Raw genomic sequence first — 15,563 nt, forward strand, 5'->3', positions numbered from 1 at the left:
AAAGGAGATTTTATCTATTAAAAGTAATTCCTTTTATTTGTTTTATTAAGCTATGAGCTAATCCAGTCCCGCCATCTAGGAGTATTTCAGGGGAAAAAAAGTAAGTCCGGCATTGACAAATTCTATTTCCTGTATTTCTATATCTTTAGTCCATTGCTTTAGGAGAATCCTGAGAAACTGGTTCACAACCACCAGGTCCTCGGACTGGGACCAGGCTGAAAACCTGTGGTGGCTCTCTGGGGTTGGGATACACCACCCAGTGTTTCCCCTCCTGTCTGGCTGTTGGGAGAGGTGTGCTCTGCCCCACCTCTCAGCCAACCAGCTCCAGGCAGGGGCAGGGAAGAGTAGTTCACTGTGCAGCGGGAGTCTATCACAGCAGCCTTAGAGCAACCATAACCCCGACAGCAGCACTCAGCTGGCAGGCGGAAGGCAGCACAAGGCTAGGTGAGGGGAACAGAGGAGGCACTGGGGGTTCTGGGGTTGGGGCTAGTGTGGGGGGCTTGGTGTGAATCTAATACTAGAACATCTGGTGATGGGGAGCTGGCACTGGGGAGTTTGGGATGGGAGCTGGCACTGGGGGCGCTAAGGGCAGGAGGCTGGCACAGGGAGGGAGTTTAGTGCACGAGATTCTAGAATCAATGGCTAGTGCTAGGGGGGTTGGGTGCAGGGGACTCCAGGGTCAGTGGCTGGCGTGGGGAGGGGAGAGGAGTGAGAGATAAGGGCTCTGGAGGCCAGGGCTTTTTATACTGTGGACTGACAAACCCATTCACAAACTTGGCAGACAAGTAACATTTTATTTGCATACAGACTGTTATTGAAAAGTAGGTAAGCTTAAATAATAGAAGATATGCTAGCCTTCTTTCTTCAGCTTGGCTTCCTCAACTTTCTGTTTTCTGCAGGCATTCACCACTCACTCCCTACAGGGACCAAATCAATTGAAAAATTGCAAGTATCCTACGAAAATAAAACAAGTGTACTCCAGTTCACTATTTAGAAGCACGGTTTTAGAAAATCCTGTTGGTTTGACCTATGTTTGCGCGACATCTTTTGCCCCAGGTTCACCACTCGTCATATGGTTATGATATAGTTTGTATAAAGTATGCCCTGTAAATGACCATTTGCTGAATATTATCCCATTGAAACATCACTGAATGTAAAATTATGAGATTTTGCTATGCAATTGTTACCGAGAAGTATAACGCAAGACCCACAAATTCTCTCAGAGACAAAGGCACACTAGCAGACCAGCAAGGTGCTAACGGGCCATTATCTGCTTAGCTGGCTATTGACCAGCAGTGGGGAATAAATTTAAAAAATAAAATAAAATAACCCACTATATTTAATCAGAGACTGTTTGAATTTCATATGCACAGAGAATTGTTTGTCTACAACCCAGCAGGGGGAGAGGGTAATCTGAAAGAGAGGAGATAGAGAGACTGTGACCTCCACTTCATCAGTTCCCTCTTCCCATCACTCTGCTCATGGCATCAATGAATAATTAAAGCACATTGTTCTGAAGGATGGGTTCCCAGCTGAAACAAAATCCAGCCTGTGAACTGTTACAGCCCACAGTGAGAGATTTGGCTTTTAAACTCATTCAGACAGTAGCTGCTTTCCCCCCCCCCCCTTAATTTATTTTGCAACCAATTCTAACTTACACTTTATCTCTTGTAATCACATAAAGTATCTTTTTCTAGATAAAATTCTTGTTTTATTTAAATAATTGTAATTGGGACTTTCTAAAGATGATTCTGCACAAGCCTTGTCATTACCCAATGTTGGAATGATGGACTTACTATTAGGCATGTAACAGTGTAATTTAAAGAATTAACCAATAAGCAGAAGCTTATTAACTGTACACGGCAGCTCTCAGTCCAACTCCCAGGGAACCAGATGCCACCTGCGCTGCTGACTCTATAATAAGAGCTCACAGCACAGGGTGGCAGACAGCACCTGAGAACGGGGCTGAAAGCCAGCTTAAAAGTTGGCTTCGAGCAGCTGCCACCCCACACTGCAGGCTCTAGAGTATAAAGCTTATACAGCAGAGCCAACAGTGCAGCCAGCTCCCTGGGAGTGGGGCTGGCAGCCAGCTTCTGGCATGCACTGGCTGCTGGCCCCATTCCTGGGAAGCTGGATGCACTGTGGGCTCTGCAATATAAGTTTTATACTACAGAACCCGCAGCATGAAACCTTGTAACTGCTAAGATTTTTTTTTTAATGGTTACACGGTGACCTAATTAACTGCTTTAAAACATCCCTACTCATTATGAGTTTAAACACTGTCCAGGAAAATACAGAGCAGTGCAAGACACATGTTTCTGCAGAATGAAGTTGGAACTGGGTATATGCAGGTATTGCCCTCTAATTTACGAGTAGCTAGCTATTAGTTCTCAATACTGCGTAGCTGGGAACAAAATACATGCTGGAAGTTGTGTATGAGCAAGTTAGGTATAGCTGTTCTGGCAGCAAAGTGGAGTAAGAGACTTCTCAGGCTGAAGACTTAATAAGGCACTACTGTTTAATTAGGGATGTAAAATATATTTAATTGTTTAACCCCGTGGTCCCCAACAATGCGCCCGCCAGGTGCTCGGGGCTGGCCTGGCCCCGGGCACATGGCGCACGGGCGCTTGCAGGGGGAGCGCGCTTGGCGGGGAGAGCGCCGGGCGCTCGGCACTCGGCCGGGGGGGGGGGGAAGCGCCGGCTCCGGGCGCGCGGCACTCGGCGGGAGGGGGGGGGGGAGGGGGAGAGGGGGGGGGGGGAGGGGGGGGGGGGGAGCGCCAGCCCTGGGCGCGCGGCCCTTGGAGGGGGCCCCGCCCCTGGTCCCCGCCCCCTGGCGCCCAGCGGGCAAACGGCCACGCCCCCTGGCGCCTGACAACCTAAAAAGGTTGGGGACCACTGGTTTAACCTATCAAACAGTGTTTAACCAATTAAGGGGGGGAGCTCCAGCCTGGCCAAGTATGGGGGGGAAGGCTCCTGGGGGGGGGGGGGGGGACACCCTGTTCCCAGATACTGGCTAACCATTACCCAGTAAGCATCACTGTTAAGGGTGATGTTAACCAATTACCCGTTCACATCCCTATGTTTAATCATTTAAATTATACTGTGGGACACTGTACAGCCCCAGTAAATTGACTTATCTCCATTTCTTTTCACTTCTAATTCTGTACTTAATATACTTCCATGAAAGCCACAGTATAGCCTCCAAATGGCTTCCAAGTACTCTGATTTGAGAATTGAGCTTGTATTTTAAGAACATAAGAACAGCCATTCTGCAGCAGACGAAAGATCCTTGTAGCCCAGTATCCTGTCCTCTGACAGTGGCCAATAGCAGGTGCCCCAGAGGAAGAGAACAGAAACAGGTAATCATCAAGTGATCTCTCTCCCGTCATCCATTTCCAGCCCCTGACAAACAGGCTAGGGGCACCATTCCTATCCATTCTGGCTAATAAGTGTTGATAGACCTAACCTCCATGAATTTATCTAGCTCTTTTTTGAACCCTGTTCAAGTCCTAGTCTTCACAACATTCTCTGGCAAGGAGTTACACAAATTGACTGTGCCCTTCATCTAGGAAAACCCTTTTGTTTTAATCCTGCTTTCCATTTCATTTGATGACTCCTAGTTCTTATGTTATGGGAACAAGTAAATAACTTTTCCTTATTCACTTCTAAGCACCACATCAGACATCATTGTCCAAAGACACAAGCAATTACCTTCAAAGAAATATAGATTGAGGAACCATCTCTGCTGCAGCAAGTTGAACATTTATCTAGGCCTCCTAATTATGGTAGTGAAATCAGCAAATCTTTATCTGTATTAAACCCTGACTGACAAGTCTAAAGCATGATCTTTCAAATTAGAGAGCTTATTTCCTGTAAATTAATAGACAGTCATTGCTGAAACAATACAGAAGGAGATCAAGTTCAAACCAGAAATACGTACATCTACATATTTACCAGGAGACATGGATACATTCAAGATGTAAGTTAACGTGACACGAAAGTCAACCCAGAGAGAGCAAGCCAACAGAAAGTTACCATTAAAATAAACTATACCAATACATTTTTTACATCCACCAGCCTAGAAAGAGCTTAACATTTGATGATTCCTCACAAAATGAATGACCACACTGTACTAACAGAAAAGTAGCGAAGTTGCAGAGTTAAAAAACTGGTTCTCTTCAAACTCTGGAAATTCAGCACACCTTCCACTATAACAATTCTGACACAATAGCAGGTGATGGTGACTTTTGCATAAAAACCTGAAGCACATTGCCCTGCTAGAAGGGTAAGTTTTTGCCTTTACCCGCATCACAAAAATACTGCATGCAAATCTAGCAATACCCTCATGATCAGTGGGAAGCCTGGACCATCCATAAAAAGGCCATTCACCTATAATTGCTTTGACCCCCAACAACCTCTCCAGCCAGGTCTTCACTTGGATCTAGAAGGGGAAAAAGTTATGCTGCATTAACACTCAGGGAAGTTAGCAAGGGCCCATGGGGAAAATGCTGGACAAACATATGCCCTTGTCAACCACCTCACCCTAAAACATCCCAGCTATGGATGTTAAACTGTGTGAAGTGCCATCCCACAGAGTAGGGAGCAAGAAATAGAAGTGCCCCCCCCCCCGTCCCCCTTTTCATGGATAAGGACTAAGATCCTCCCTCTGTGAGGATAAGCACATGATTTGATCCAGCAATACATCTCTCTATCATTAGGCCACCTGGCTGAAGTCACTGTTTTCATTGTTGCATTGTAGAATCTCAGGCTTTAGAAAGCTTCAATGAATAAAGCAAGATTTCAGCTACAAAATAATATTCAAGCAAGTTTTTTTTTCCTCCAGAGAGGAGGACAGGAAGCTTTCCTTAATAGAGGATACGTAGAACTAAGAAGTGTCTTCCCAAGCAAAAAAGTAGTTACACCTTATATCAAAAGGTCCATGTCTACACAGTATACTTTCTCTTTAATGTTATACCTATTTCTTTTGCAATTTTGTAAGCTTCTTCTGGTGTCCTTGCAACTAGTCCATGTGGAACAGAAATACCAGCCTCTTGCAACAGTTCCATGCTCAGGTATTCGTGCAGTGACAGGCTCCTTTGTTGTTGCTGTTGCACCTGAAACCCATGGCTACTGAATAGTCCTGGACCTCCACCAAGTACCTAGGAAAGTTAAAGAAAGTGATTGTCTTTCAAACAGGGTGTCCTCTGTTTAAAATCACAAATTCTATATTAAACACACAAAAACCATGGAATTTGAAAAATGGATTTATGTGAAATGGTATGTTCTGATACAATAAGAACATTGCCCAATCAAATCCCATAGCATTAGCAAGCTTAACATGAAAGCATAAGAGTAATTTACAGTTGTCTTTAAACAATTACATTCTCATTTTAACATTTAGCATTTACATAAAAAGGAGCGAAGTTTGACAATTAGATTTAGACAGCAAAATTTATGCTCAAAGCTAAACGTTTACACTTTTCTGTATAATAGATAAATTAAGAGGAATAAGCAGCGGCTAAAAAGGGGCATTTTACATCAGTTGCAATAATTAAATGAACAGGTTGTATGAGTTTCACTGTTGATAAAGTGCATGTTAACAGGACTTAGTGTTGCTATCTTGGTCTCCAGATCATCATGAAAGCAGAAAAATCCAAATTTAACTGTATTAAATATCTTCAATATTTGATGTCATGTGTCAACAATAAGTCAGAGTAAGGATGGTTAAGTATCAGGTAACTGACTAATCAAATAGTCGATGCATTTTTGCATCGACTACAGTATTCGATTAGTTGATAGGGCTCCTACACCTTTGAAGTGTAGCAACATTGTTGCTACACTTCAAAGGTGAAAGCCCAGAAGCCTGGGTCAACTGCGGACGCCCCCAGCTGACAGCAGGTTCTGTGCCACGCTGCTGCTTTGAAGTACCCCTCTTTTCTCCCCCCTTTCCCTCCCCACTGCCTCTATCTGATAGAGGCAGCAAGGGGGAGCAGGGAGAGAGCAACTAGTCAACTATCCTGTTGACTATCCGATATTTGCTTATCGGACACTCGACTAGTTGACTAATCCTTCACATCCCTAAACCAGAAGGCTGCATAGAAGGGAGGCCAGTTTCAAAAACATTTAAGCCAAGTAGAGAAAAATATGCCCAAGATTGAAACCAGCACTATTCCACTATCAACAGAGTCACTTCTTCAGGGAAGCTGACACACTGAGTTTCTGGACCAACACTAGTCAAAAACAAAAGGACACACAAAGCAAATGAGGATGAAATTCTGATCCTATTATACAACGCTGATAATGGTGCAATATGAATAAGACTCTGAAAAGCTATCCCAGGACACACAGAATAATTTTTCCCAATTTAAAGAATACACTTCAAGGCAGCACAAACCAAGTATTTGTGTTTACAATACAAAAGGGAATGGTTTCCAACAATATTAGAAAAAGGTGTTTTCTAAGCTGAAGTTTAGAATAGCACATTGTTTAACTTTTTGTACTTTTTTTTTTCTTATTGAAGAAGTCGATGGGTTTTATTTATACACCAATTTGCAAAACTGGAGCCAAAGTTGCCCAAGTTGTCTGAAGCTGTCAATTTCAAAACTGTCTAAAGGGCAAGAAATGTTTGTTTTTAAGAGTCTCTTAAGTTAGACTAGTATTAGTCTGAATCTGCAAAAGCGGCGAGGAGTCTTGTGGCACCTTATAGACTAACTGAAGTGTTGGAGCATAAGCTTTCGTGGGCAAAGACCCACTTCGTCAGATGCCACTTTTAATTTAGACTAAAGATGATATTAGCAACAATTACATTTAAATATGTTGATTTTTAACTGAAGACGGATCTTTAAAGGTCCTGGAATTTGAAGGGGCTTTTATATTTCCAATGCCCAAAAAAAGCAAACAAGGATTGACGAAATTCAGGCTTGACAAAGGAGAGCAAAACCTACTTAAATATCTCAAGAATCACTATCGTAACTGAACACTCTGTTCACTGCTCAACTTAATGGTGAGCTACTGTTTCTCAAACTAACCATCAAGCGCCCCTCGAAGATGCGGCCGTGTAATATGACATAAGGAACAGCAGCAGCCTCTCTCCATTAGTGGCAAGGGAAAGCCCAGACAACCCAACCGAACCGTTTGCCTCATTAGCCCATGTTTTATTCTATATTAGCTTTCCTGCAGCTAGGCGAAGGGAAGCAAGAAGAGGCTGACAACAAACGTTCACGTGAGCCGGCAGCTGGGAGAGGGAAGAAAGGGGAGCAGTGGCACCTACTGAAGCAACCGGCCCGCGGGACCGCAGATAAGCAGTTTGCACAAAGCTAAGAGGGCGACAGGGATGTCATCGCACGAGCGATGGGGCGCAGATACCAGCTGTTACTGAGCATCTGTCGCAGGTGGGAACGGCCCGGGGACAAGTGTCAACACTCCCCTCCCCCACCGACGCGCAGCCCGGACTCGGGTGCCCCTCGGGCCAGAGTCTCGTCCCAGGCCACCTGCTCCGGCTGCTCCCGCCTCTGATGAGCCGGACTTTGAGACCCCCCCCCCGTCAAGTGACGGGCCCCTCGGGGCCGACTCCTCCCGCCAGTGCCCGGGCCCGGCCAGCTCGGACGCAGGCGCGGGCGGAATGTCACAGCCCGTGACCCCGACCCGGCGCCCATCCCTCGCCCTAGCCAGGCCTTGCCCCGACTCGTCCCGCGCGCCCTGGCCACGGGGGTCACCTTGGCGGCGGCTGCCCCGAGCGACGCCCGGCTGCTGTTGTGCCTCAGCCCGGCCGACACTCGGCTGCAGATCATGGACGCCGCCATGGCCGCCGAACCCTTTCGACTTCGCTCGCCACCGCGCAGGCGCGTCGCTGCGACCATAGAGCGCTAGAGGGAAGAAAAGGCCAGGGCTCCGCCTCTCTTGACACGGCGTTCCCCGAGGGCAACGCCCAGCGGGGAAACTCTATGGTCTCTCGGAGGCCCCCGAGCGCAGCGCTGCCCCCTACCGGGGAAACTAGCCACTGCATGAACCCGCCCGCCTGGGACCGACCCCCGCAGGAGCGAGCGGAGCGCTTGGGACGAGTCTCCCCCCCAGGGACGATGGCTTCACGGAGCCCTGACCCGAGGCCCACTGAAATCCGTGGAAAGCCCCCCAATGCTAGTTGCCAGGTGTCCTGTTACTGAGTGGAACGCTTGGTGGAAACGGGGCCCTTGCAGCTCCAGTCAGCACCTCCGACCAGGAGGTACCAGTGCGGTTGGCAGGGGCTGGCAGCATGGGCAGAGGCAGTGAATAATGAAGGCAAGGGAAGGCGATGCCTTCCCAAATGGCTATGAGGGGCCCCAGCCACCCACCCATGCCTGGTCCTTCCTACCTTCATGCAGGCTACTCTAGGGAGCCTGCTGACGCTGGAACCACCCAGAGCTGGGGTCTCCTAGCACTGGGGCTGTGTTGCCACATGCTAGGGGAGAAAATAGAATGCCTTCAGTTGATGGGTTGCTGAGGCTTGCAGCTCGATGGGGTGGGGGTCGGGTCAGGCCAAGAAGGCTGGGACCATGGGACTACTGGACTTCTCCAGGGGCTAGACCTACTATAATCTTTCCATTATTTCCAGATAGTCTTGATTTAGTATATCACATATACCAGTAGCTATCTCTATAATGAAAGTTCATTATTTTTATTTTTTAAATTATTTTTTACCACCACCAGATTACTTGACTGTGGACTGTATACAATACACGCACACAAACACAAAAATAAAATCTCTGACAAAGAGTTTACAATCTAGGCAGGTAATTCTGCAAATACTTACATGTTTAACTTTATGTGAGTAGTTCCATTAACAGATCTATGTAATAGACTAAATGCACTGGGAAATTCAGAGCTGAAAATAGTGTGCAAGTTACTTGGAAGGAGCATTTTTCTCTAAAAGTAAATGTGAATTAAGAAAGGGAAGTGGGTTGGCAAATTATGATGAGAAGGGCATTCCACATATAGCACTAAAGAAAAATGTACAGGGATCAGTTTGTTTCCATAAATTATGTATTCCAGTGCTAGATCTAAACTGAAGGAAAGAAGTATTGGAATTGTAATTAACTGATGCAGTTAGCAATTGAAAATGCACAATAGTAAAATAACAGGATGGATTGCATTTTTTGCCACAGGCAAGTCTAATGTGGATTAAATCAGCTTTTGCTATGGCAACTACCGTAGGGTACACAGTGACTGCTGCTTAATTGTTTTGCTGCTGGCACTCCACTGTACCTGATGTGCTGTCATTATCCATTAACATTTTGCTGAACTCAGTAGAATGCTAGGATGCTTCTGGTATTTCAGAACCTCAAAGAATGGTTCTATATTGATTGTATTTGTACTCATTACATGGTAATGTGTTGCCAAAATTTCAGCAAGGCACCCTCAAAAATTGTCCAGCTCAATAATATATACGGTAGGTTTTTGGTAAAATACTCTTCTTCCCTGAAAAAAACAAGAAGTCCAGACTCTTTCCCCACCAAAATCTATCAATCCTTCCAAAGCTGCTCCTCCCATATCAATGAACCCTTCACCATGACCTCTCACTAGGTGTCATTCTTCCCCATTATAAGTCAGTTTCTTAAAGTTTCAATAAGTCTTTTCTCAGAAGGGTAAGGGCAATGTACATAGGGAGACACAGGGTACTGGATATAGCACTCCCTTCTGGGGAAAGGTAGGAAATATAATAATAATAAACGAGTTTGGTAGTAGTACTCATGCTGGGAGGCAGTACTTGGAATATATATAAAGGAAGGACACAATATTGGGAATCTAAACCTGGGTTATATCTTGCCTTAGTCACTTAGTCATTATTGTGACCTTGGGCAAAAACTCTCCATGCCCCATCTGCAAAATGAGGCTAATAATATACATTCATCTTTGCTCAGGGCCTGGAGATTTTTGGAAGGTAAGCACTATTTAACTACAAATGAATCTTAGTCATGATAATGTCCCCCAAATGGATGATCCATGTGACGCTGAGGTGATCACTGACACATTCCACGTTCTAACATGCCTGGACACCATGGTGAGGAACCCTACAGAGAGTTTTGATTATTTTTTTTCAAAGTGACATTATTAAGGGCACAAGAGCAAATGTTTCCACTACATAGGAAAGATAAGAAGTCTCGCAAGAGACCATCCTGGCTTACCCAGGAGATCTTGAATGACCTAAAAATAAAAAAGGAGTCCTACAAAAAGTGGAAACTAGGTCAAATACAAAGGATAAATATAAACAAATAACAAATATGTGGGGGAATGGTAATTGGAGATGTGGATTTAACCATCAAAATTTACAATGAAGAGCTAGCGAGGGTAGAAATGAACACTGTGTTTCATCAGACACCACTCTTTCAAGTTCCCGCAATGAATCTGGTGTCAAGTTGCCACACACGCATTTCTCCTTCAGCAAAGCTGTGGTAATATTGAAAGTACTATTCATGCTACTGAACAGCAGCAAAGCAGCTGTTCCACCTAGATGCCACAGGGTCTAGTGCCATTGTTGATCTGGGAACTTCTTTCCTGAGGTCATTTAAGGGCTTCATCTTCCTGGCCCCCCCCCCCCCCCCCCCCCCCCACCACCATATAAAACATTTGTGAAAAAGCTGATGGGGGCAAAGTAGTGCATAGTTCAAAATGGCACCACAAACCCTAGATACTAGACAAAAGGTTCCTAGTTCTAGTGTGGATTGGGGGACAAATCAGGTAAAAAGCCAGGCCTAGCAGGGGGGAAGGGAGAATCTGACCAAGAAGACAGACCCTAGCAATAGCTCATGGTTTGAAGCCAGTTTCATGATGTGGGGATCCTGATGTTCCCCCCCCCCTCCCCTTGGTGGCAGCAGCACAGAGCAGGGCATGGCCTAGGGTTGCCAGGTGTCCAGTATCAGCCAGGCTTCCTTCTGGGTAAAAAACACAGAAAATACTCGCCATGTAAAAAGTATTTTCTGTTTTTCTTAGACAGAAGGCAGCTTGGGACATTCTCCCCCTGCCACATCTGGGGACTTTAAAGGCATCATGACCCTTTCTTTTGTGCGGTTGGTTGGGGGTGGGGTTTTTCAACAACTGTAGTCCCCGTGGTTGGTTGGTTGGTTTTTTGTTTGGTTTTTTTGCTCACCCAATTTTTTTCCCACCATGTTCGGTATTTTTTGTGAAACTATCAGGCAACCCTAGCAGGGCCATGCATCCACTCTTCGGTCTATGTACCCCGAGGTATTGGAACAAGGGGCCCGCAGCGCCACGTACAACTCCCTCAATGGTGAGTGTCTGACGGGACGATTCTGGCCTGGACGGCACCTGCCTCCCGCCTCGCCGACCTCAGGAACCACAGCAAGCCCTGTTCCCCACTCTCCCGAGCTCGCGCCCGTGGCTTCACACAAGGCCACATTGCGCATGTGCGCAGCACTCGCGAGCGTTTCAAATCGGCCCCTTCCAACCTCGCTCTCCGCGCGTGCGCAGTTTCGAAACTGCCGGCAAATTCCAGTCTACTGCGGGACCTTCCAGGATTGGAAGAGCTTGGCGGTACGTCACTTCCTGACTGCTTGGCATAGGCTCTGAGCGGCGCGAGGCAACCGGAGCGAGCGCTTTGCCATCACGTGGCCTTGACTCGCTGTCGCCGGTGACAGTATGGAGGATGGCCGGGAGCAGGCGCGGCCCGGGGTCGGCGTGGGGGTGGTGATTACCAGCCCCCACCACCCTGATTGCGTCCTCCTGGGTAAGAGGAAAGGCGCCGTCGGGAACGGCACGTACCAGCTCCCCGGAGGGCACTTGGAATTCGGGTAGGAGCCACGCGCCGTCCCGCCCCTCCCCCCTTCCCGCAGCCTCACTCGCGGCCGCGCGCTAGGCTAGCGGTGGGGTCGCGCGCTGCCCTTGGGTGCCTGGCGCGTTGGCTCCGTCCCACCCCGCGCGGGCCGGGGCTGCGGCGCCGAGCTCTGAGCCGCCCCCTCCCCCGGCCGCCCGCAGGGAGAGCCTGGCGCAGTGCGCCCGCAGGGAGAGCCTGGAGGAGGCCGCGCTGCACCTGAAGAACGTGCGCTTCGCCTCGGCCGTGAACTCGGTCAGCGCCCCGCAGCGGTACCACTACGTCACCGTCCTGATGAAGGGGGAGGTGGACACGGAGCGCGAGCCCGAGCCCAGCAACCGCGAGCCGGAGAAGAACGAGAGTAAGAGGGGCCGGGAGCGGTACCCGGCACCAGGGCAGCGCCACCTCCCGCCCCTCCCCGCAGCAGGGGAAAGGCCGGGACCCGCCAACGCCGGGACTGGCCCCGGGCGGGAGGAGGGTGGAGCGGAACCTGACCAGTCGGTAAATAAACCGTTTTCGGGCTACGGGCAGGAGCGACTTCCGGAAAGCAGGTGTTGAGAGGCCGGCCGGTGGCATCAGGCCCAGCCGGCGGGGAGGGTGTTATTGCCCCAGGAGATGGGGTAGCTCCTCTGCGCCGTTTCCGCTACAAACACCAGATCCAAAGCGAATCCCATGCATAACTGTGTCCAAAAACCCTTTAGGATAGATACTCCCAGGCTGAGACCCTGAGCACGGGGGCCGATTAAAAGGAAAATAAAATCTGGCATGATCCCTCTCAATAACATGTTGCCACTGAAGACGGTAGTACTGTAGTAAAGGAGGGCAGTCTGCCTGTTCACACAAGCCCTCATCTTTGTCCCTACCAGAGAACTGTACCAACACTGGTCCTGTGGGTGAGTAGGAGGTAAATTATGTCCTTCCTGAATTACTTCCTTTTAAAAAAAAAAAAACCCTCAATAAAAGGACAAGATGCACACACCTCAGGAAATTCTGTGGATTTCTTATGCCATTTTTTCAGATTTTGATGTTGCATGTATATTGCAGTTTTTACCCCTGTCCTTGTAAATATATTGGAATGGTGCCTTCTCTAGTTGTTTTATGGGCTTTTACACTTTTCCCTCTCTTTTTCTGTACAGGTTGGGAATGGGTTAAATGGGAAGAATTTCCTCCACTAGATCAACTATTCTGGCCTTTACGCTGTTTAAAGGAACAAGGTTACAATCCTTTTACAGAAGACTTTAATCATCTCAGGGGATACACAGGAAATCACCACTAGATGGCATAGTAAATTCATTTTATAGTGTGTATAATAAGTGTTTGTTCTTACAAAGAAACCTGTTTCCATATGTAAAAGACAGGGATATCTTGTTCCCTCCGCTAGCATTCTGTCCTTACCAAAGTCAGAAAGTTGTTGCAGAGCCTTTTCCTTCTTCAACATCAAGCATCTGTAACAGTCGTTGTCCTTGTATCCCATTATTTATTTATTTATTTATTTATTGAACTAATCAATATTAGACATGTTCTCTAATTTAAAACAATCAAGTATCTTATTTTAAAAGATCCTACATATGTTAGAATGGTAGCATCTATCCCATAAACTTTAATATATAGATAGTATGTCCCCTTGATATCTGTGGAACTGCTCAGATAAAACTAGTGATAAGGGAAAGCTGCAAAGAAATACAGCTTTTCCTTTTATTTGTCGTCTTGTTCTTCATTAAAGTGAAGGTTTGTTTGCTTCCACCCTGCAGTCGTGCCCACAAAAGATCATGATAATATATGTATGTACATATGTGTGTGTGTTAGTCTCTGAGGAGTACAGGACCACTTGTGTTTAGGGTTTTTAGGTTGCAGATTAATAGGGTTACATCCCCCTAAGACTTTTAAACCTGCAGTCATAGTTATAAACACAACTTCTAGACCTTAACAACAGCCACACACCAGCCTCTGTTATTTTAAATGATGCCACCAACCTCTCCATAGGCAGATTTTATTTCGTTTGGTCATGCTGAGTGCCTTGTACTGGCTGCAGAAACGTGCTAGTGCTGAAAGAGGAAGCGGGAATATAATGATTTTCAGGAATGGGTGAAAGTTCTAGAATCCTACATGGTAAGTCTTTTTGGTATGAAACTCGAGTTGTTTGAGTTCGCTCTGCTATAAAACATTAACTCATACAATTTGTTTATGTCCTGCTAATCTTCCTTTGATGCCTATGCATAAAGTTGTATGTGTAAAAAGTTGTATGTGCCTGTTAGCACAATGTTAATAGTAAAGTAGAATTCTTAATGTTGCTGAACATGTTGACTTAAAAATATCAGATTTAGCATGAAAATTTTAAAAAAGCAAGACAGTGCAGACAGACTTTCTTTGAGAATTATGGTTGTAGCAGCATTTTTTAAAGAAAATTTTCAGTGCGCTGTATTTGTGTTTCGTAAACTTTCTTAGACCACGGAACACCAAACAATAATATTTTATGTGGAACACCTATGAAAATTTTCTTCCAAAAAATATTGTTGTCAGACAAAAACAAAGAAGTAACACAAACCAAGAAAACAAAGAAGTAACACAAACCAAGAAGAGGTTGCGGCACACCTGCGAGTTGTTCGCGAAACACCAGTGTTCTGCGGAACATAGTTTAAGAAACACCGCTATACTTACTGTTGTGAATTATGCTGCTGCATAATTCTCAGAAATGCTAGAATGCTATAGCATATTGATAAGTCTTGTTCATAAACATGACCGTTCCTACTGGATGGACTACTAATACTTCATTCATTGGATAAGGAGTGCAGCCACCATTAAACTGGACAAAAGCTATGGCTTTTAGTGTTCATCTAATTTCTCATCATGTAGTGGTGTGACACTCGAAATTTAAATGAATTGGCAGTGTGTAACACTGCAAAAGGCAAATATTTAATATGCACAGAATTAAAGATTTCCATTATTTTATCAGAAAAATCAGAATTCAGATTGGGCCAAATCCTGGTCCCACTGAAGTCAATGGAATTTTTTTCTGTTGACTATGAGGAGACTGGGATTTTACAGAATTATGATTTAAAACATCTGGTGGCTAAAACTTCTTATAAATAGTTCAGTTCTTCAAGCAACATTTTAAAAATATATTTTGTATTCAGAAAGAGGGGGAAGGTTAAGGACAATAACATTGGTTGTTTCACTTGCATAGAATGTATGTAGAGGAAGAATGACAAGATGTTAGGGTACAATGCATTATAATTTCCTACTGAGAAATACTTTTTTTAAATGTGCTACTTAACTGTGCAACCTCTTGTGGAAAAGATGTATATTCCATAAAATATATTGTTAAATATATAATATTCCATAAAATATATTATAAACATTATTGCTAAAAATCGTTTTTAAATTTGACTCATCGTACTTCATACTGCAGTGTATTTTGTGCAAGTTATTTTTCTTTGTAAGAGGTTACTTAAGGTTATCTTCCTGAAGGTAACACTTCATGTACACTGTGAGGGTGCTTTCAAATTATCCCAACCACACGTTAAACAAGACTATCAGAACATGTGACAGGTTTACCGTCCTTCCATCTAATGGTACTAAAGGAAGAGATTAATTTAATTTAGTTTCTGGGAGACACCAAACACGAATGTGAAGGAATAGGCCTAACTTTAAAATGTTTATTGCAAGATAAAACAATTTTATACATATGGATTAATTGATTGGTATTTTTTGTCTGTGTTGCTAATGAACAGAGATCGATATGGTAAAATGTTGGGCACAA

At 45.4% G+C, this 15,563-nt stretch overlaps 2 protein-coding genes across 4 annotated transcripts in view; one reads left to right on the forward strand and one right to left on the reverse strand.

The window, feature by feature from the left end:
• The window catches only part of SUCLA2 (succinate-CoA ligase ADP-forming subunit beta), a 35,598-nt gene extending 27,725 nt beyond the window's left edge, over positions 1-7,873 (reverse strand). The window contains exons 1-2 of the mRNA XM_075919034.2: positions 7,716-7,873; positions 4,976-5,159 (exon numbers count right to left, since the gene is read on the reverse strand). Coding sequence (XP_075775149.2) covers positions 4,976-5,159; positions 7,716-7,859 — 328 coding nt within the window. The 5' untranslated portion in view covers positions 7,860-7,873. The remainder of the gene's footprint in view (positions 1-4,975; positions 5,160-7,715) is intronic.
• A 3,629-nt stretch (positions 7,874-11,502) lies between these two features.
• Positions 11,503-14,380, forward strand: NUDT15 (nudix hydrolase 15). Of its 3 annotated transcripts, none has more exons than XM_014573584.4 (3): positions 11,503-11,783; positions 11,968-12,304; positions 12,940-14,380. In XM_014573584.4, the coding sequence occupies exons 1-3, from the start codon at positions 11,632-11,634 to the stop codon at positions 12,976-12,978; spliced, it is 528 nt and encodes a 175-aa protein (XP_014429070.2). In that variant the 5' UTR covers positions 11,503-11,631; the 3' UTR covers positions 12,979-14,380. The 3 variants fall into 3 exon arrangements, with proteins under 3 accessions (XP_014429070.2, XP_025040376.2, XP_014429071.1); XM_014573585.4 differs by having other exon boundaries at positions 11,518-11,783; positions 11,968-12,164; XM_025184591.3 differs by having other exon boundaries at positions 11,506-11,783; positions 11,968-13,032.
• Positions 14,381-15,563: the final 1,183 nt, after the last annotated feature.

Source organism: Pelodiscus sinensis, chromosome 1, assembly GCF_052426305.1.
Source record: "Pelodiscus sinensis isolate ZL-2025 chromosome 1, ASM5242630v1, whole genome shotgun sequence".
Classification (NCBI taxonomy): domain Eukaryota; kingdom Metazoa; phylum Chordata; order Testudines; family Trionychidae; genus Pelodiscus; species Pelodiscus sinensis.